The 22,086-nt window shown below is 37.1% G+C and overlaps 1 protein-coding gene across 1 annotated transcript in view; it reads left to right on the forward strand.

The window, feature by feature from the left end:
* The window catches only part of BEND5 (BEN domain containing 5), an 840,737-nt gene extending 820,226 nt beyond the window's left edge, over window positions 1-20,511 (forward strand). Inside the window, exons 12-13 of the mRNA XM_070939557.1 lie at window positions 11,169-11,265; window positions 20,394-20,511. Coding sequence (XP_070795658.1) covers window positions 11,169-11,265; window positions 20,394-20,511 — 215 coding nt within the window. The remainder of the gene's footprint in view (window positions 1-11,168; window positions 11,266-20,393) is intronic.
* Window positions 20,512-22,086: the final 1,575 nt, after the last annotated feature.

Raw genomic sequence — 22,086 nt, forward strand, 5'->3', positions numbered from 1 at the left:
ACAAGCCAGCGAAGTGATTGGCAGCTAATCACCTGGTGATGAAATTGCAACCCATGCTGGCAATAACAAAATAGCAACCTCTATTATTTTTCATTTTACCTCTTCAGACATTTAACAAAAGGGTAAGTCTGTGGAAATATCATAGATCTAGGATTTTGTAGCATCTGAGGAAGGAAAATCTTTCCTCCCTACAAAAGTGTATGCTTCATTACTCTTTCTTACAAATTTCAAAACCACAGAACTCCAATTACAATATGTACAGTTGTTATCTTGATGAATGACAAATATTCAATGTCAGCCAACAATATGACGCCACTGCAAAAAAAGAATACAATCTAATGCTACATCAGCAGACGTATAATGTCAAGATTAAGAGAAATAATTCTTCCTTCGTCATATTGCATTTAGAATACTATATCCAGTTCTGGGCACTGCATTTTAGAAAAGTTATTGAGAAAACAAAGTATTTTCCAGAGGAGTAAAACCAAAATGCAGTATTTTATGAGGAACGTTGGAAATATTGGGTAGATTTAAAGTGGAGAAGAGAAGCTGTCGTCAGGTATTTGAAGGACTGTTATAAACAAGGCAAAAGAATTGTTTAGAGTTGTTCCAGAAATCTGGACAAAAAACAAGAATGAACAAACTGTCTTAAAAGATGATAGATTCTACTTTACTGGAGGTCTTCTTTAAACAGTAAGAGAAAGAACCCTGACCTTCCAACCCTTACCTTCCATGGTTCAAGAATCAGTACCACAGAAAATATTTATTATCAAGAGCCCATGAAATATCTTTGCATTTCCTGTGGCCAGTGGAGACTTATATTTTCTAGCTGCAAACCATTTTAGTGACTTGGAATACTCATTAGATAAGTTGGTAGCTTTGCCCTCATTTTGCCACACTTTCTGCCCATCCACTCACGGTTTCAAATGTGTTTAGGTATGTCTGTATATAAAATAGAAAATTGGATCACTTGTCTTGCTGGCAATGACCATAATTTCAATTAGTTAGAGCAGTGCAAACTCACTGTCTCCATTCTGGGTTTTGTTCTCCTCTCCTGTTTTGGCCCAAAATGGTACTTTAGTTTAGCTTGCTTATACTTTTTTTTACTCCTTGATTGCTTTCTGTACTTTCTCTATTTGCCCATATTGGATTGCTTTGCCGCAAACAGTATTTATTGCTAGCTGGCACACATAAATGCTCAGACATACATTCAATTACCTTTGAACAATTTCCATTTACTTTCTATCTTTTGCTTTGCTCCTGTTCAATTTAACCTCAACTGTTCACTGAAATGCCTTTGACTTACATTTACTCTTTTAGAACTCTTATAATTAAAGACTTGTACTAAATTCTGGTCCAAGTGATTCAAATGCTATCTTGTTTAAACATCCTTTCCTGGGATTATAATTTTACCCAAAACCAGAGACAAAAGGATGCTGCAGTTTTTGTAGACATCCTTTGCCTTTTGTTTTCTTATTCAAATAAAGGTGGCATTTCTTGACTGTTCCCACTGCAAGGTGGTCACAAACATTGAGCCATGTGCATAACAATACCATTGCAGACTCCATTATATAACAATTCTGGGAAATGTCAGTGGTGTCCAATCGTTTTTAGTTTTTGTTCAGTCCTTTCTTCTGTTCACTTTCTGTCATATCTACACAAACACTATTCCAAGTCCAGGTCATCAATTCTAGCACCCATCCTGAACTAAGCCTTACTATTAAATAAATATTTTCAGATTAATATTGAGCTGTTGTTCTTTTACTCCTATCTTGACATGTATAAGCCATGACAAGAAATGCTGAGAAAATTGCCATAAATGATTGCCTTTGACTTCCAAGTTAACTAATGATTGTCCTTCATATATGAATCCATGTAATTTTTAAAAATTTATTAAACAAATTTATAGACCAGTGACAGCTAACCTTTTCAGTGCCCAAAACAGAACATGCACACACGCGTATGCACACATGTACGTTGGAGTGCCAGAAATCCAAAGACCAGCTGGCCAATGCACGTGTGCGACAGCGAGCTGGTCTTTGGGTTTCTGGCGCATGCATGCACCCCAACCAGCTGGTCTTCAGGTTTCTGGCGCTCTGGCACGTGCGAAGACCAGCTGGCTAGCGCGCAGGCACATGCTGAAAACCCAAAGACCAGGTGGCGATGGAGCACGTGTCCACAGAAAGGGCTCTGCATGCCACCTCTGGCACACATGCCATAGGTTCACCATCATGGTTATAGACCATGCAAATCACACATAAGTGTGAATTCCTAGGACTGGTGGCTTGATTCTATAAAATCTATATTTGTATAAATTGCTCATTTATATAATATACAAACTTTTATAAACTGGCTCGTATGCCATGGATTACGTGGATGTGTGGTTTTCTGCCTTCTCAGTGAAAATATAGCTTTCAAACTGGAACAGCTGGACTGTTTTCTTCCACCTAAGAAGAATGCCATTCTCAAGATAGAGACTTCACTGTGAGAGTATAGTGTCGGCAAATGATAGCACCCTGGTAAGCAGGCTGTGGGGATGAGCCCATCATTCTACTGCAGACATATGTGACTGTAGATAATTGCAGTACTATTTGCTTTCAGTCCCTGCTTTCTTTTTTTTTTTTTTGTTTAAATTATAGTTCTGATTGTTCCATGTTTTTGTTTGTCCTCATTTCCTCAGAAGTCTTGATAAAAGCCCTGGGACTGAATAACAGCTGAAACTAGAAACTAAAGGGTTTATAAGGACTGCAGTTAGCAGAGTTGCTGCTTCTGCTCAGAATCAGTTTATTGTATTTCTAGTTCACCCTTTTCATAGTTAAATATTAACTTACCCAGAAATATTAAGAAGAAGAAACAGAGCTTTTCTACCAGAAATTAATTCTGTAAGGTATTAACTAGCCTTAACTCAGCCCTAAGTTTCCTTTAAATTTTGTATCCTTGCTTGAAAAAGAAAAACAAATACACTTCAGGATAAAACAACATTCAGAACAAATCAGTCTATTTAGAGTATATCAATATCAACAGCTATAATGATAATTAAATTAGGTTCCTCTGCAGTCTGATAATCCAACTTGAGAAGCTAGCAAAATATTTTAACAATATAACTTTGGATATGGTATATTAACTGATAAGATGGCAAAATGCATGACTGTAGAATGTCTGTATTATAAAAAGGCAGTTATCATACTGGCGATGGTCTTTTGTTAAAAAAAAAGAGAGTTTAAGCTCACATATTTTCCACACATTACCCTACCTAGTCAAAAAACATAGCAGAAATAGGCGTGAATAAGGTAACAGCAGTGCTCTGAAGTTATGACAAACTAATGATGAGAATGTCTACAGTTTAATGTCATCTTATATAATAAACTTCTTGCAGAAAAAAATTCTAGAACAACTGGCAACAGAGCGGACCCCTGGAACCTGTCCCATGATACCATATTACAGTAGAACCTCTGGTCACAACCATAATTTGTTCCATAACTTTGGTCGCAAACTTATTTGGTCGTGACCTGAACCTAATTTTGGAAATTTGATGCTTACCAAAAAAAAAAAAAAAGGTATGGAAGGGAAAATAGGCCGTGGGGGGGTGTGTGAATTTTTTGGTTGGAACCCAATTTGGTCGTAGTCAGAAGCATTCGTGACCAGAGGTTCCACTGTATTTACACAAAAACATATTGGTTCTTAGACCTGCTGAGCCCTTCGACGTTGATTTGGCAAATTTGAATAATATTTCTAATCTCACTTGTCATTTGGGCCTGAAAAAGTCCAGGTTTTTTTTATTTGTTTTCATTGCCATGTATGTTGAAAGCCAGGAAAATCTACAGAGTAGTGGGCTAATAGTAGTTGCTACTTCGTTTAGTTCACACTGTTGCGCTATCCAGGGTGCACTATGAGGAGGCGAACTAGTTTCACGCCTGTACATCACATCGTGACTACCATATACTGGTCCGGTTTTTTTTTAATGTAAACGATGCTGCGCTTCAATGGTTAGATGGCCTAGACACTGATATTTGAACATAAACCTTTTTAATATTTATTTTATTGGGTTCTACTAATCTAATTGAAATGTTAATTTATATTGCTAGTCTATATATGATATGCCATATGCTAAATAAATAAATAAGTTTACATGGAGGTTATTTTTTCTCCTATTAAATCCCATGAGCAATTTGAAGTAGAACAATTTGCTTTGCCGATTGAAATTACCTCTACTAATTTTGATGCATAAATCGACCATATCTAATGATGGACATAGTGCTCTTTGACACAAATTTCCAGAATCGCTGGGCAATGGAACTTGGGCATTTGGAAAAGCCACATATTCTCTATCTTGTTTTAAAATAACTTTAACATTGGTAGACTTTAGCATCAGCTGGGTGAGACTGTAAAGATGACAAAAGTATAGAAATGATCTCAGTTCAAGGTTGCATCTCTTTGTCAGGTTTGGATGTCATCTCAATTAAATTGCACTTCCAAACAAATAATCTTTGCTGAAATATTCCATTTATTGAGTACGACAGATCTAACCCTGACTTCGTCGTAGCCGATACTAACCCTCTGACCCCCAAACCTTTCCCTTTCCATTCCCCAATTCTCATCTTCTCATTGGCCATCTTCCAAGTCAGTCTCCCCAGCTTCTGATCTCACCCCACAGGAATGTTCCCCCCACCATCCCATTTCCTAGGGGATATTATCTACAGAGAAATAAGTAGGTGAAAAGTCAAGCCTCGTCTTTTTATGGCAGCATCAGAATGCTGACACTCTTCATATAAATTAATAACACAGCAATAGTATTTAGGTTTACATACCACCCCATAGCGCTTTATAGCATGCTTTGGGCAGTTTATAATGTAAGCATTATTTGCATATTGCCCCCAACAATCTGGGTCCTCATTTTACCAACCTCAGAAGGATGGAAGAACATGATGAGTTACCCTTGAGCCCCATCAGGATTGAACTCTAGACTGAGGGCAGAGTTCGCCTGCAATACTGCACTTTAACCACTGTGCCATCAGGGCGCCTCAATATTAGGCAAATATGTGTTCTTTTTATTCTTTACAATCTAGTGGAATGTTGGAAATAAATTCTGTAAAGACGCTCAGGATTTTGTTTGTCCTCTAGAACAGAGGTCTCCAACCTTGGCAACTTTAAGACTTGAGGACTTTAACTTCCAGAGTTCCTCAGCCAGCTTTGCTCTGGGAGTTGAAGTCCACAAGTCTTAAAGTTGCCAAGGTTGGAGAACCCTAGACTAGAAGACTAACTCTCCAAAAATTGATCTGGCATGGAAAAAGATCCAGCAAAAGAAAGTTTGCATTTGAAAATGGCCAAACTCAGAGCAAAACCTAGCAGAATATGCTCTGTCCCTGTAAGAGGCAGTAGGGTTGCAGATCAGAATGTTGTTTCCTATCTTAGTCTAAGCCTCATTCCTTGCTTGTCACATAAACTGGAGCCTAGGCAGCTCATCCTATCCTTCATTGAACATACATATTCATACCAAAATACAGAGTTGCATCACATTACTTTGTTTCATGAAATAAATTACAGACGTTTCCTTGGCCACTGATGTTAAGGTATTAAGAATTCCATAAGCCATATTTTGCATCCTTTCTTTACAGACAGTTATAATAATATATGTTTCTGTGCATTTTTTCATTCATTCCCTCATTTCTATATGTAACTCTCTTCTTTCCCTATTTGCTGCTTTTTCATACCACATTCTCTTTTGAATATAATTGTTTTTTCCCCGGTATTCCCCTATTTTCTTTCCAAATTCAGATATCCAGATCTGATATACCAGTGTAGTTTAAACAACTTCATTGGGTTTTTCTTTTTTTAAAAAAAAATAAAGATTCCATTGATTTTCTACTTCTTCAATCTTTTTCAGCTGCTTATTTAGAACCGTGATGTTGACAGGAATTTTCAAATAATTTTCATGTTCTACATGCTAACCGGGGAATTCTAGGGGTTGAAGTCAACAAGTCTTAAAGTTGACAAGGCTGGACTCCTTTGTTCTACAGCAGGGGTGTCAAAGTCACGTCGTCACAGTGGTGTCACGTGATGTATCCCCCTTTGCTAAACTGGGCATGGGTGTGGCCAGCATGTGATGTATCCAGCCCACGGGCCAGGAGTTTCATAGCTCTGTTCTACAGCATAGAAAATTACTGCAATTAACTCAGTAGTGGAACTGAGTACAGGAATATTTTTAAGTCTGCTTAAGTTTAACCAGCATTAAAGTTAAAAGAAAGATTACATACACCTATTTTGCTGCCACTCCCCATATCAGAATGCTTGCTAGTTACTTAAAGCAAACCTTTCTTCACAGAAAGGCAATGGACATTTTTCCATTGTACTATTGGTGATGCATCTAGATCTCTTTGGGAAGAATATGTTCTACTTTGGCCAAAAATAGATTTTGCATCCCACTAAACAGCTCCTCATTCTATGTAGATTCAGGAAATAACAAAGCAGAAGATAACATTAATGTTGCAAAAAAAGACAAGGATGGAGATTTTGGGTCTTTTTAAAACATCTAATTCCAAATTTCTTTTTTCAAAATAAAAGTATTTACCTCCTCCCCTCTTGCCCTTATTTACAACAATTGAATGGCCATAGCTTCAGTGTCTTGAATTATTTTATGCTCTCTGACAAAACCTGAAATGTTTTTTTAAAAAAATAGTGCTTGTTTTAATTGAAAATGTTCAATCAATATACACTCCTCTCTAGTTTAAAGAGCCCATAATGTAGTAAATAATCTGAAGGGAAGCTTTCTGCAGGGAAACAAGGGAAAGGGAAAGGGAAAGGGAAAGGGAAAGGGAAAGGGAAAGGAAGGGAAAGGAAAAGGAAAAGGAAAAAGGAAAGGAAAGGAAAGGAAAAACTTTGAATCTGCTGTCATATACTATAGCCTTAGACTTTAAATCTCTATGGCTGCACTGAACTTGCAACATGCTGGAGTGTAACTATTACTATGGGACTGTCAGCCATTTTTAAAGGTAGATACCAGATATCATCCTTTACTGATAATGGAATATTATAATATTAGGGAGGCTGCTACTTATTCACAAGCAAATTGGTTTCCAATCTATTTCATAGAATCTCACCTTGGTGGAAGAAAGTGCTTCAGAAGAGTTTTACAAGAGCTGGGCAACAGTTTAAATGGACTAGAGCAGTTGCAAATCGATTTTATTTGTATATTATTTACAGGACTTATATTGCTGCCTTGTATATCCCTTGAGCCTCAGGTTATCAATCTCTGATCTATTTGATAAATTGAAGGATCCTGATTCTGCAGGGGGTTCAACTGAAACAACTCTGAGACCTTTTCCATTATTGGGATCCCATTGAAAAGTGTGTTTAAAGCAAAGGAAAGTTGAAGTAAGATCACAAGCATAGTTACAGTTTCACTTAGTGACTCATTGAAATTCCTCTCTCTCTCTCTCTGTCTCTTTGTATGTGTGTATGTATATTATGTATGTGTGTGTGTGCTGAGATGGGCTTCACATAATTTAACAACTGGTTCGCCCCAGCAACGAAAATGCACGTGCGCACCTTCCGGGCATGCACGCTGCCTTCTGCTCATGTGCTTTACTCGCACGAGCACTTGCACGCAGCTTAAAAAACACAGCTAAATAGGACAGTATAACTACCGGTTCACCTGAACTTGTCAGTTTGGCTTTTGGGATGTAAGTTGTAAATCATTGTGTAAAGAAGAATGTGATGTAGTGTGAATGAAATAATCTAATATGATCATTTAGTGAAACTAACACAGGGTTTATTTAAGAAACGTTTCCAGAGTTCCAGAGAGAGAAAGAGAAAAGCTTTCCTTCTAGATATTAAGAAACACACACGGAGAAATGGGAGAAGAATTCTTATTTTGATGAACTCCTTAATTCCTGAACTTTTCAGCAGGTTTGTTGAACGGAACACCTTGCTCTGTGTTTGCTCTCTTCTCCGTTCTTCCTCTCTTGTCATAATTTAACTGCTTGCATAAAACAAAGAACTCATGGCTCTGTCTAATAGTAACCTCAGCCCACTAGTCATAGTTCTTAATCTTCTCAGGAGAGAGACTTGGAGGAACTCCAGCCAATAGCACTTCAAGATGACGGAGGTGCTGTCCTTTTGAAGAGACATAAAAATAAAGGTCCAATCCATTTGATAGAAATCCCCACAGGACCTATAAAATATTGAACATCGCTGCTAACTGGCTTTGCCCTTGTCAAACCTTTATTACTGTAGACACCTCACTTGCTGTGAGGTAGAAATGACACAACGGGTCTTAAGAAAATGAGAATGTGGATTCGAAAAGAGCCTAATTATTTCCCATAACTGTGATTACTTTGTAAAACAGAGATGGGAGGTGAGTGGGATGGAAAGTCAACCCATAGCCTTGAAAGCAGAATGGCCTAGCATTCTAATAGGCAAAATGAATGGAACAATGGATCATAATGCCCCTGGCCTCTGTCACAGCAACATTATTAAATGATAAGTGAGCTATTAAAGCTACAATGCTTAGTGTGTCAACTAAAGATTTACTGTGCCAACGGTCTCCAAATTGAGGGTGTTGGTTTTTTTTTTTTTTTTTACTGCCAGAAGAAGGCTGTCTGTGTGGTTCTTGAAGCTGAGGTTATAAGAAATAGTCAGGAACAGATTAATATCATATTCAAGCAACAACTATGTGATAAAATGTGGATTCCCCAAAGTGTTACACTAGAGAGTATTACAGAAATAGAAAGAACAAGTCATAAGAAATTAAAACTATTAGAACAGTTTGGATTTTTTTTAAAAAAATATCATTTTTAAAATATTTTTTATATAGATTATATGTGTCCTTACTTGAGCCTTTGGTATGGATAAATGTGGGCATTTGACACTTTTACAGGGATTTGGGTTCTATCCCACTCTATTTTTTCAGAAAATCTTGAAGAAACACACTGAGAAGTTCACTGGTGTAGAAGAATTTGTGGTAATTGCTTTTCTAACTATTTATTTTTAGTTAGGAAAGATTGGAGTCTGTGCAGATGAAAAATTCAGCCAGTAGATGATCTATAGACATGGAATGATTTGTTTGCATGCAGGAAAAGAACATAAGGAGAAGTTGGATGAAAAATCAGATAAGAAACCTGAAACTGAATCATGGAAAACCCAAATGCCATACAGAAATTAAATAGCTCTTACATACTACAACTAAACAAGAATTGAAATTTGATGCAGTCCTCTGTGCAAAGAAGAGGTCTTGTTTTCTTTAGTTGTAGGGTTATTTTTTTTTTCTTACTAAATCCTTCATCAGAGCAGCTTTTTATCCACTTATATCTTTTCTCCCATATGAAGAAAGGCAAATGGGATGGATCAGTTTTCATGAGAAAATGATCTGCATTGGATCCAAATTGCAGTTTAATAACAATATTATCATAAATTGAAAACAATCTTATAGGCTCACTTGAGGATAAATTGCATAGAAAGACAGGATATAAATGCTACAATAAATAAATAAAATTCCAGAACAGCTGCAGTTATATTGTTATTAAAAAGACTTGTTTATTCCATTTAGGTCTAAGCGACAGACAATGTCCAATAAAATTAGGCTTAAAATGAGAAATAAATGTTGGTGCCTTTTCTGGAAACACAAGATAGCTTTTCACTTGAATATGCAGAAATAGCGAATGTGGAAACTGAATGCCAACATCAGAGACAAATTTCAGAAAATAATGTAGTTCTGGAAATCCAACAAAAATAACTGATACACCTGATTTTTTTTTAAAAAAAACTAGTATATTGGATTATCCAACTAAGGCTGATATAGATGATGAATATTTTTTAAATATAGGTCTTTCAAAATGGCATATAGTAAGCAGGGAGGGGCATTAATTATTACTGTTTTGGGGGAGACATTTTGCTGAGCATAGTCTTTTTGAAAAGCTCCATAATGTGAACATTTCAACTTAAATTTGTTTTGTTATCCCTGTAGTAATAAGTGAATAGTAATGAAAAATTTATTTAGAACTTGGTATCATTATACATGATGTCTGGGGACACTGAAATGTTACCTTTCCAATTATGGAAATTGTGTCAGATAATTAGTGATATTAATTTTGTATTACTCACAAACAGATTAAGAACTGATAAAAGTATGTTTTTATTCAGAAAGAGGTGTACGCAAAATTGTAAATAATTCCTACAGTTTCTAGACTGCAGAAAAATAAATATTGTATTCTGCTTCATTAAAAAAACAAAACCTTGTCATCGGCTAATGGTTTCACCATCTTTCTAAATACTACCAATTCTGATATTTGTTTGGTCCTTTATTTAATTATGTGAGCTAAATTACAGAATACAAGATATAGTCTTAGAATATTAGAAAATGAATTTATGGCAAAATTAAGATTTGGGATCACAGAAAAACTGCTTCCTAAAAAGGTAATCTTTTGAATGCTTGTGCCTTTAAATGATTCATTGTTAGGTAGCAAAACTGTATTTTCTGCCACACAGAAACAGAGCAATCATGTAAGACCAATAAATCCATGTGGGTCACTGAAGCAGAAAGTGCCCAAATCATAAGAATGAGTAGCAAATTAGATGGGAATCTTCTGTCCAGTTTAACAACAACCTATCTCTGTGAATAAAAATAATACTCCATAATTGTTATATAAAGGTAAAAGTTCCCCTCACACATATGTGCTAGTCATTCCCAACTCTAGGGGGCAGTGCTCATCTCCATTTCAAAGCTGAAGAGCCAGCGCTGTCCGAAGACATCTCCATGGTCATGTGGCCGGCATGACTAAATGCCAAAGGCGCACGGAACACTGTTACCTTCCCACCAAAGGTGGTCCCTATTTTTCTACTTGCATTTTTTACGTGCTTTCGAACTGCTAGGTTGACAGAAGCTGGGACAAGTAATGGGAGCCACCCCGTTACGCAGCACTAGGGATTCGAACCGCTGAACTGCCAACCTTTCGATGGTCAAGCTCAGCATCTTAGCCACTGAGCCACACGTCCCTTAGTTCTTATATAGCTTCTGATAATTAATATATTCCACCCTGAAGTTTTCATCTTTGTATGGCATTACTAATCTACACATCACATACTTTATGTTCCAAATCATAGTGATTTATTTCAATAGTTACTTTGGATTTTGAAAATAATTTAAAGAATTATTCTTAACTGAACTCTGCCAGATATGAAATTAGGACGGAATGTGGCCCGAACGTTTTTGGATTACTACAGACTAAATGCCATTACAGAGAGACCTTTAGCACCAGTTTCCAGTACATGGTAAGTTTGAGAAAGCTATCTGCTTTTAATTTTTAACTATTTTTATTATTAAAAATGGTTGATTACAAAGTACAGTTACGATAGTGTGCCTAGCTAGGTTAGCTGAGATCTACAGAGTTTTCCAGATTCTACAATCTCTTCTTCCATTAGTTTTCTTGTGTCTAAACAAAGAAAGAGGGAATAACAATATGTTGGTGTGTCTTTTGTTTTTCAGATGAATTTTATAAAAGTCAGTCCAAAAATGGGTTGAAAGCTTATTCAGACAGCAAAATGTTTCCCTGGTTTAATAAATTTTAGAAATATTGTTGACCTTGTTGACTTTTTTTTTGCTAGAATCAACATTTTTGCTAAACATTTCATGTTAAAAAATATGTTAAAGTGACTTTTAATTAATTTGATGCTTTCTTTGAACTTAAGGGTTTTTTTTACTTGTTGGGTGATAGGTGGAGGAAGGAGATAGCTGACCTGTAATTGGGAACAGTAAATCCACCTTTCCAATTATTTCTCCCCCAGATAAAATCACTGCTAAAACTCCCTGTCATCACTCCTATATTTGAGTGATGTTATTGTAGCATGATTCCACTAGCTGTTCTGCTCATTTTTATTTTTATTTTACCAGGTTTTAGCCACTTGGAGTGATGCTTGAGTATGAGAATGAGAACATACGGATGTCTGTTTGTACATATTGGAAAAGTGCTCTTAGGCTGCAATGGTGGGAAATGAAAAAGAAATGTTTGTGTGGACTTCAATGGCATTGTATTCTCGGTTAGGACTGTATGTGCTTCAAAACATATTCAGAAACAGTACTTCAACCCTCACATAAGCACAGTACTCATTGAAGTATTCTGTCATTTTTCCAATATTCATGCAAGCCTGACAAAAGATACAGCTGTATTAGGAGTACTATTAAAGTTATTATATTTTAATGATTTGATTAAAGCAGTAGTGTCTTTGTTGCGGGCTTGTAAGAAGCCTGAAAAAAGTTATGCGTGTATCACATGAAGTTCAAAGCATTTTTTTAAAATCATTTTTCAAGTAGGACTGCCCTATTGTCAACTGTGCTATCAATCATCTCCCAAGAAAGGTATGGCTGACTCCCATGCTCTTATATTTTGAATAAAAATTGAGGGCAAGCTTTTTCAGATAGGCATCTGCATCAGTGGTGGGTTTCAAATTTTTTTACTACCAGTTCTGTGGGTGTGTCTTGGTGGGCGTGGCATGGCTTGGTAGGTGTGGCTTGGTGGGCATAGCAGGGAAAGGATATTGTTCATTTGGAACAATATTCCAATTCTCGATTCCCATCCCACTCCTGGGGGAAGGATATTGCAAAATCTTCATTCCCACCCCACTCTGGGGCCAGCCAGAGATGGTATTTGCTGGTTCTCTGAACTACTCAAAATTTCCGCTACCGGTTCTCCAGAACTGGTCAGAACCTGCTGAAACCCACCTCTGATTCGCATGGTAAAAATGTTCCAGAATCATGCTGCCTCTTTACAAAAATGATTCCCTCTACCCCATTATTGAATATTTAAAATTCTTTTTCTTTTATTGTTTTATATCAAACTGTTTTATTCTCTTTTATTTGCATAAAGTGTGGGGAGGGGGTCCTTTGGAGATGAACAACACTATAAAAATCAATAACAACATTAGTGATCTCTGCATTTCCACATACTCTGCATGAGCATTCACCTTCCTGTGACATCCCCTGGAAAAACACATTTAGGGGTGTAAAAGGAAAAGAAAGCACTATTAGGTATAGAGACTATTCTTAGGCAGTAAATACAAGTATTCTAGGAATGAAAATTGGAGGAGCAATTGGAACAGAGGGAATCATCCCAGAATAACACACTTTACTTCTTTACCTGAAGACTTTAGAATAGTTTAAGGCAGGGGAGAGATGCTGGAATCCCAGTCAACTCAAGTCTGATTTTGTGCAGCAGCAAATTGCATAAGAAATGGAATAGCTATTACAGTTTAAAGGCAAATTATATGTTTTGCCTCAGAAATTAATTTTTGTTTTCCTCCTTGTCAATTGATAATTATAATCTGCCAGTTTTACTCCTACGTGTGTCTGCACATTTTAAATGCAGATCTCAGTTCTTGTAGCTGCTGCTGAAGATAGGGGGAAAAATCCTTTCAGCATTAAACTGTGACACATTTGCGTGGGCTAAATGAAAAAGATCCATTTACGGAATTCAGAAAGATTTGCATTGCTTGGACAGCCTCCAGCAGGGCTCACCAAAATACCAGATTACAATAATTACCCTGTCAAATGTTTAGCAATCAAAATGTTGGCTGGAACAACGTAGCCCCACATTTTGAGTACAGACCTGCATGGCAAATGCTTAAATGTAGAATGTGCTTTTTGCAGAGCCAAGAGAGAAAGAAAAATTGGAGGGTTAACTGCTCTCTTCTAGGAGAAGCAACAGGAAGTGTTTTCTTTCCATGCATAGTTGTCTATATTAGAAACATCCTACTCTCCTTTATTTCATATGAAACAAATATTAGTATAGATTTAAGTATTGGTGAAATGACTTTGTGATGCATCTTTGCATTTCAAGTACTTGATACGGGGGTGAAATGCTCCCGGTTTGGACCGGATTGCCCAATTCAGTACCAATGGTGGCGAGTGATTCGGAGAACCAGTAGCAAAAATCCCTGCACCCCCCCCCCCATGCCCAGCTGAGCCGCGCAATCATCAGAGGCTGATTTTTTTTTACTTTTAAAAGCATTTTACTTTTAAAAGCATACTCTTCAGCCGAAGAGGTCATAGGAAAAAAAATGCCTTTAAAAGCCTCTGGCGATCCCAGCTGACTTGCCTGATCGTCAGAAGCTTCTAAAAGCATTTTTTCTGCAACCTCTTAAGGTTGTAGAAAAAATGCTTTTAGAAGTAAAAAAAAAAAAAGTTGGCCATACCCACCCAGTCACATTACCCCACCACCAAGCCACGCCCACAGAACCAGTAGTAACAAATTTTAGATTTCACCCCTGACTTGATACATTTTTTTTAGTGCTATCTATGCTGTTTAAAGTAAAGTACAGATGATCACGTTTCAGGGTTGTGCTGTCATAGAAACTAGGGCTACCCAATCCAGACTGCAAAAATCTTGACAATCACTAGATGGCAGTGAAGAATTAGTTTTCTATCTAATAGCCAACTGAATTTTTGCAACCCAGATCTAGTAGCCCTAATGTATGTTAGGGTGGTCCAAGAAGAGTTCAATCAAAGATGGATTATACATGTTCCTCCAGATGTTGTTGAATTCCAGTTCAGAATTTGGTTGGATTTCAACTGTTTGTAAACTATGCTGGAACTGAATTTGAAAAGAAGCCACGGCCAAGTTTGCTTTCTGCAGGAAATTTTATGACACTGAATTTCCCTCATAATCTGATGGGAAATAGGACTCTTTTGCAGTATTGGATACATAAATGTATCAAAAGAAAATTGCAATTGTGCATATGTATATTGATACATTTTGCTTATAGCTAATATTATTACTGTTCTATAATACCAGGCTTCCCTATGAAATCTCCAGAATTTCTGACTCAGATTCTGTAAATTTTAAATATTTTTTTTAATGCTTTACCTTAAAAATATTTGCAACAAGATGTGTTTCTAATAAATACTTTTGGAAAGAGATTCAGTTCTCAAGTGAGATGGATGAGAGAAAAAAATCTTAGTTCAGTCCAATTCTATTAAGTAAATGTTAGTGTTTGGTTCCATCTTGTTGGTAATAAATAAATTCTCAAGAATATAGTGATATAATTCAATGTTATGAATCTGACGATGCATTTATCACAACTTTTGTCATTTGGAGTCAAGTGTTTTGATTCCCACCTTAGAACCAAATTTAATATGTGGGCATTTAAAATGTGGACTCTTTTAGCATTTCAATTGTTTCTCAGATCATGCAAAAGGACCATTGGACTCTGTTGTCCATACATCCTCTCCTGCGTTTAACCAGAGAACCTCTATTGTCAATGGTGCCTACTCTCACAGAGTATTTTTAGTAGCGAAGAGCCACATGTGATTGCCCATCACAACTGTGCAATCCCTAAAACTCCACAAGATTGGCCAAGAAAACTACTCAAGTCCCCCCTCCCTGTAAAAGATATGCAGCATTGAAGAAGGGAGAAGTAATTCTAGATTACAACTAATTCAACTTCTTTTTCATAGAGGGAAATACATGGAGGACTGATTATTGCAGTATTTTATTGTGTTGGCATCCTACATCCCCCTATAATTTCAGGAAAAGTTAGCATTCATTTTATTTCCTTGTTACATTTGCATTTATATCCTGCCTTTTCTCCAGAAATTCAAGATAGCCTACATAGAACTCCCATTTTTTCTCAGAAAAACCAATTGGACAAGTTAGGGAAAGTTTCCATGACTAAAGATGGAACTGAATGTGGGTGTCCTCAGTCCTAGTCGAGCATCTTAACCATTATTAAGAATCATGATTCTGATTTTCTCCTGTCTGCCTGATCTCACCAGTTTACTTACCCTGGTTTCTGAACAGGTAAAATTCAGTTCTATGGGTCATGCTTGGCTTGCCATTCTGTCAACTGCTTGTCAGTAACTGTTTTGCTACCTGATTTGTGTTCCTGCTTGTGTTTAATACTTTAAACTGCCAGACATCCTCAGAAACAAGAACCCTCCTACAGAGCTCTGCTTAATTAATTTTGGGACTCTCAGGGAAAGGCATTTGACATAATTAGGAATTATGGATGCTGGCTGTCCATCCTGTTTTAAACTGATTGCTTGTTAATGGCCAGAAACGATTGGCTCGAGTTTCCTAGATGGTAAATTGTGGGACTAACTTAATATGTCTTGTTCAGGCTGGGCTAAGGTTTTACACGCAGACTTTCAACATATCAATAGGGGAGGGAAAGAATCCCCAAATTCTCATTTCCATGGGCTCTTCTGCAAAACAACACCAAAAGGCTGCTTTGATTACAGATCTGTCCTTACTTGAACCCTTCGCCACCTAAATACTTCCTTATTTAAAGGAGGAATTCCTACCCTCACCTTTAAATACAGTGTAAAACTCCACCTCCACCAAAAAATTAATCTGTCTCTTGCCCTCTTTCACACACGCTCACACAGAGACAAAGAGCAAAAATGATTGACTATCTACACCTTCCTTTCATGGAGCACAAATGTTCATGTAAAAATTGAAACAAAGATTTCTAACTCTACTTTTTACCCTCAACTTTTGAACTCTCTCTTTTCCTAGTTTTACCAGCTGTAATTTATCAGCTAGGGAAGGAAAGGAAAAGTCAATTTTTGCCAGTATGAAGGACAAAGAACTATAAAAGTAGTAAGTCTGTGAGAGAACCTACATGAGATTGTAAAGCAGTGCTGTATCTTTTGTGAATCTGATGCTAAATTAATAAATTACTCTTGCTTCCCACTTATATAATGGATTCCCAAGAGTAGCTAAGTGGATCCCTATTACAGGCTTTGTTCAGTGCTGGTAAAGATATTTTTTTCTCCACACATTCTGAAAAATCCTTTATTGTGCTACTGGAATCTCCATTTTACTTCAAGCATTTACAGTACGGTGATTTTACATGCTGCCTTATTATTGCTGTTGTTGAGCTTGACTGCTGCATTAGTTTCCAAGTCAATATTTCCATAATTTCTACATTGTATAGTATGTTTCTCACTGATTTGCAGACTAACCAGAGACTTGAAGTTATTGAGCAGTTTAGAAGTATAGTAGATGAATAAGCAGGAACTGATTAAATAGTTAGAATGGGTTTCTGCTTCACATAAAAACATTCTATTGGTGAAATGACTTCTAAACAATGCCACCTGAGACACTAGATATGTGCTGGTATTTCACAAGCCAGGTTGCTAGTTTCTGCAGAGCATATCTGAAACCAAACTTGGCAACAGATGTTACATCTTTATATCCTGCCTGTGTTCAACAGAGCAGAATTACCCATAATCAGTCATCACTAAATGCCACATAAGTGATAACTTTCCTCCCTTTTTAAATTATTTGGATGTTTATAAATTTCTGTTGCCTCTCTAATAATTCTGGGGAAACAGCTGTCACCTCATGCCAGGATGGTGATACTCTCGAAGTTTTATGACTTGTTGTCTCTTGTCAATAGACTTCAGCCAAAACTGATTGTCCTATGTTTTTAAGCCTAATGTTCCCTTAAAATTATTTCTGCATGTTATGGAGCATTGAGTTTCTCTAATGTAACCATTCCCATACTTACAATTTTATTTTATACATTCCCTTAGCTTTTAGCTTCAGGAGTTTATACTTATTAGAAGGTAGCAGTTGTTATGTCTTGTGCAACATCCTATATTTTGCCCTATACATTTTTTCCTGCATTTTTTTTCATTTTGTCACACTTAAAGAAATGCACATTGCTCATAACTTTATAAATAATATTCTTTATCTTGTGTTTATGCCTAAGTATAGTCAGACAGTTGCCAGGTATTATTATTTTTTTTTATTCCAACTCAGAATGAACTTGGTAAGAAAAAAATATATATACTACAATAGTACAAACTGTTGTGTTTCTGGGGCTATTCTCCGCGTATATGTATTTATGTGCGTGTTGTTATTTTATTTATTATATACTGCTCAAAAAAATAAAGGGAACACAAGCAGAAGACATCCGAGATCTGAATGAATGAAATAGCCTTATTAAATACTTTGTTCTTTACATACAGTAGTTTATACACTGCTCAAACAACTAAAGGGAATACAAAACTACTGTATGTAACGAACAAAGTATTTAATAAGGCTATTTCATTCATTCAGATCTCGGATGTCTTCTGCTTGTCTTCCCTTTATTTTTTTGAGCAGTGTGTATTCATTACTTAGAAAGGCATTATAAGGTGCTGATTTGGGTGGGGTGACACCCAATAGCAATAGCACTCAGACTTATATACTGCTTTACAGTGCTTTACAGCCCTCTCTAAGCAGAGTCGGCATATTGCCCCCAACAATCTGGGTCCTCATTTTACCAACCTCAGAAGGATGGAAGGCTGAGTCAACCTGGAGCCTGGTGAGATTTGATCTACCAAACTTCTGGCAGCTGGTGATCAGCTGCAGAAGTAGCCTGCAGTACTGCCCTCTAACCACTGCGCCGCCGATAATTTAAGCCTGGTCATTTGTGCCTCAAATGAGAACTCTGGATTGATTTGTTCACTAATTTGTCAGTTTATTTTCTTGACTGTCAAAAGTTTTTTTCCAATACCAGAGTTCAAAGGCATCAATATTGTTTTTATTCCGTTTTAGTCCAAAAGTCCAACTTTTGCTTCCATAGAGTGTCACAGAGACTACCATGGTTTGCATGATATTGATCTCTGTAGGTAAAGACACATCACAGCATTAGAATATCTTTTCCAAGGATATGATGGCTGCTTCATCAAGTGCTAGTCTGCAACACATTTCTTGTCCACTTGTTCCTTTACTGGCTGATCCTAAAAAACAGAAGATAATCTACCACTTCAATATCTTTATTATCAATTCTATGGCTGGTTGCTCTACCTGTTACCATTATTTTGGTGTTCTTATATTTAATTTTATTCCCATTTTCCCTGTGGCATAACTGTGACTGTAAACTGTTCAGATTATGAAGTCAGTCCATAAGAGCTCCTTTTCTCTGTTTCTGCCAATAGTAAACTATTGGCTTAACAAATTGTTCAACAAAAAAGTGTTACATCTAAATGCCCATTATATCCAATATATCCCTATTTAAATTACATAATTTGTGTTTAGTATATAATTTTCATGGATCTATGGACTACTTCAGATATAATGGATCTTTGGGAAATATCCAGAATTTTTAATCTATTGTTTCTAAAGTCCACCTAATTGGAGTCTGTTATACTGAATATTTAATGTATTAGTAAAAGTTTTACATCTAGCTGTGAGCATATAAGATTCTTTCTGTCCAAATAGAAACCCAATCATTTGCAGATTGGCATTGTCCTGCATAATTTTCAGATGTTTGGCGTATGTTCATTGATTATTAAAAGTCTATTTTGAGTGTTTTGAAACAAATACATTTTTGGTTGGCAGCTTAATATTACCACATATTACCATAGAACAGTGATGGCTAACCTTTTTGCCATCGCATGTCAGGAGCAGGGGGGAGGGGGGGTTGCACACGTGTGCCCACACCCATAGTTCTATATGCCCCACCCCTGTGCATGTGTGCGCGATCACCCCACTCCCCCCCACTCCTGGCATGTGATGGCACGGTGGGCCTCGTAGGCCCATTTTTTTCTCCCCAGCCTCCAGAGCCTTTCTAGGAGCTTGGGGATGGCAAAAACAGCCTTCCCCACCCCTCTGGAGGCCCTCCGGAGGCCAGAAACGGCCCATTTTCCAACTTCTGGTAGGACCGGAAGTCCCATATTTTGCTCTTCCCCAGCCTCCAAAGTCTTTCTAGGAGCTTTGGGAGGGCAAAAATGGCCTCCCCCCCCCCAGAGGCCCTCTGGAGGCCAGAAACAGCCCGGTTTCCTACATGCGCATGCTGGCCAACTGATTTTCAGGCCGTCTGGGCCAACCGGAAGTTGGCAAATGGGTCATTTCCTGCCTCTGGGGGGTGTGGGGAAGGCCGTTTTCACTCTCCCCAGCTCCTAGAAAGGATCTGGATGCTGGGGCAGGGGTGAAATCCAGCAGGTTCTAACAGGTTCTGGAGAACCAGAAACCGAAATTTTGAGTAGTTCGGAGAACCGGCAAATACCACCTCTGGCTGGCCCCAGAGTGGGGTGGGAATGGAGATTTTGCAATATCCTTCCCCTGCCATGCTAACCAAGCCACACCCACAGAACTGGTAAGGAAAAATTTTGGATTTCACCCCTGGGCTGGGGAGAGAGAAAAACGGGCCTTCCCCACCACCCCTCGAGGCCCTCCGGAGGCAGGAAACAGCCTGTTTCCCTACTTCCAGTGGGCCCAGAAGGCCTGAAAATCAGTTAGCCAGTACACGCATGCACGCCATAGCTGAGCTCGCATGCCACCGATATGGCTACGTGTGCCATCTGTGGCACACGTGTCATAGGTTTGCCATCATGGCCATAGAATATAGAATGTCATGTAGCCTTGATATCATTCAGATTATTTAACTACCTTGTGTATTTTTCCTATTGGTAGGAAAGAAAAAGCAATTCCCTATAGATGTTCCTACCATCGGATCCAAGGAAACAATCAAGCTGCCAACAAACCAGAGAAGAGGACCCATACAACACTTAAGTACACTCACTCATCATAAATCACTAAAAAGAAATTCTTCCATTTCTTTCAGAAAAATGGAAGAAACAAGTTATATCAGCACTTTTTACACTTAAAATGGATGATTATGATCAATCCTCCTTCCAGCCAATTATTTTTATGAAAGGGAGGCAAAATGTTTTTCTTAGAAATGTTACTCTTGATGTATTATTCACTGATTTATCACACATCTTATTTCTCAAAAACAAGCTATTAAATACAGAAGTTTCATTCTTATTCAGCCATGTGGAATGCTTAACATAAAAATGCAAATAGAAAATTTTGTCCTACCATATTTTGAAGCACGAAGTCCTATAATGGACTGAATCCCAAAGAAACTAGAGGGAGTTTTCCATGATGCTGCATGATTTCTACATTTATTACTTTTTAAGCCAAAGTATCGTTTGCAAGGATTGTAGGTTAAAATATGTAATGTACATGGATGGAGTATTGTGCAATTTAATGTTTAGATATTGTAATACTCCTTGAAATGGTTTTCTCTTATTTTTAATAGCTTTTGTTTAATTGAAATTGCACGTGTATGGAAAGACTTCATTCATACTTGTAACTATATTAAGGCATTCTAATCTAAAACAATTATCTCCATCTTCAAGGCATATTGTGACTGCAACTTCAAGAATTTGGTTATGTTGGCTAGGAAATTCTGATAGGTTAGTACAAATGCATATGAAGGGCATCAGATTGGAGAAGATTGTTGTAAAGGGAACTGAATTTGTTGACCACAGTAAAACCAGCTATACATATGCAATAGCATACTAAATAATCCATGAATTACTATCCCTTTATTGCTTATATAAATAAATTGTAGTATTAAAGCAGAAAATATAAGAACATTGTAAAAGAATAATCAGAATAAGTAAAATTTACTTCCATTTTCCATTCCATTTAAGTAAAAGAAAAATACAGTCCAGTATGTTTGACCTTTACATTTATTTACTAAATAAAACTTCAATTTATTTCAGCTCTGTGCCTGAGATTGTCAGAAAGCAATCAGTTAGTTATTTCATGGGGCAAAGGAGCCAGGGAGTCAAAATCTTATCACCTTCACTTCCTTCTCATCTGAGCAGCTATTTGACTGATGATCACATTTTTTATTAGGATTATGCACACAGATCTGGCAATCAGAACAAGGGGAACTGATGTGCAATATTCAGTTGTATGTCCTTATCTATTTACAAATAAGTACATAATCCAGTGTCCAGGCTATAGTTGGTATGAGCATATGTGTAAGAAGAGTGGTAGACTACAAAAGGAAGAAAACAAGAAATATGAAGACTTTGTTGAAAACCAATATAAATTTCATACGATTAGAATTTCAAAGCTGAAAGTTAAATTGTATGCAATTTCAAGGAAGGATAAATCCTAAAATGTATAAAGTAAGCATTATATTTTTCTGGTTCTATAAGCTGATGAATCACTAACAGATGTTTTGATAATAAAAATGATTTAAGGTAGATGGAGAGGAAATAAGATATCCTGTTGGTTAATTGTTCCAAGTTGAGCTTAGTGTCTAGTGTTGGCTGAAAAGCTTCAGATGCATATTTTTAATTGATTT

This window comes from Pituophis catenifer, unplaced genomic scaffold (assembly GCF_029215685.1).
Source record: "Pituophis catenifer annectens isolate HBS135680 unplaced genomic scaffold, rPitCat1.0.hap2 SCAF_3, whole genome shotgun sequence".
NCBI classification, from domain to species: domain Eukaryota; kingdom Metazoa; phylum Chordata; class Lepidosauria; order Squamata; family Colubridae; genus Pituophis; species Pituophis catenifer.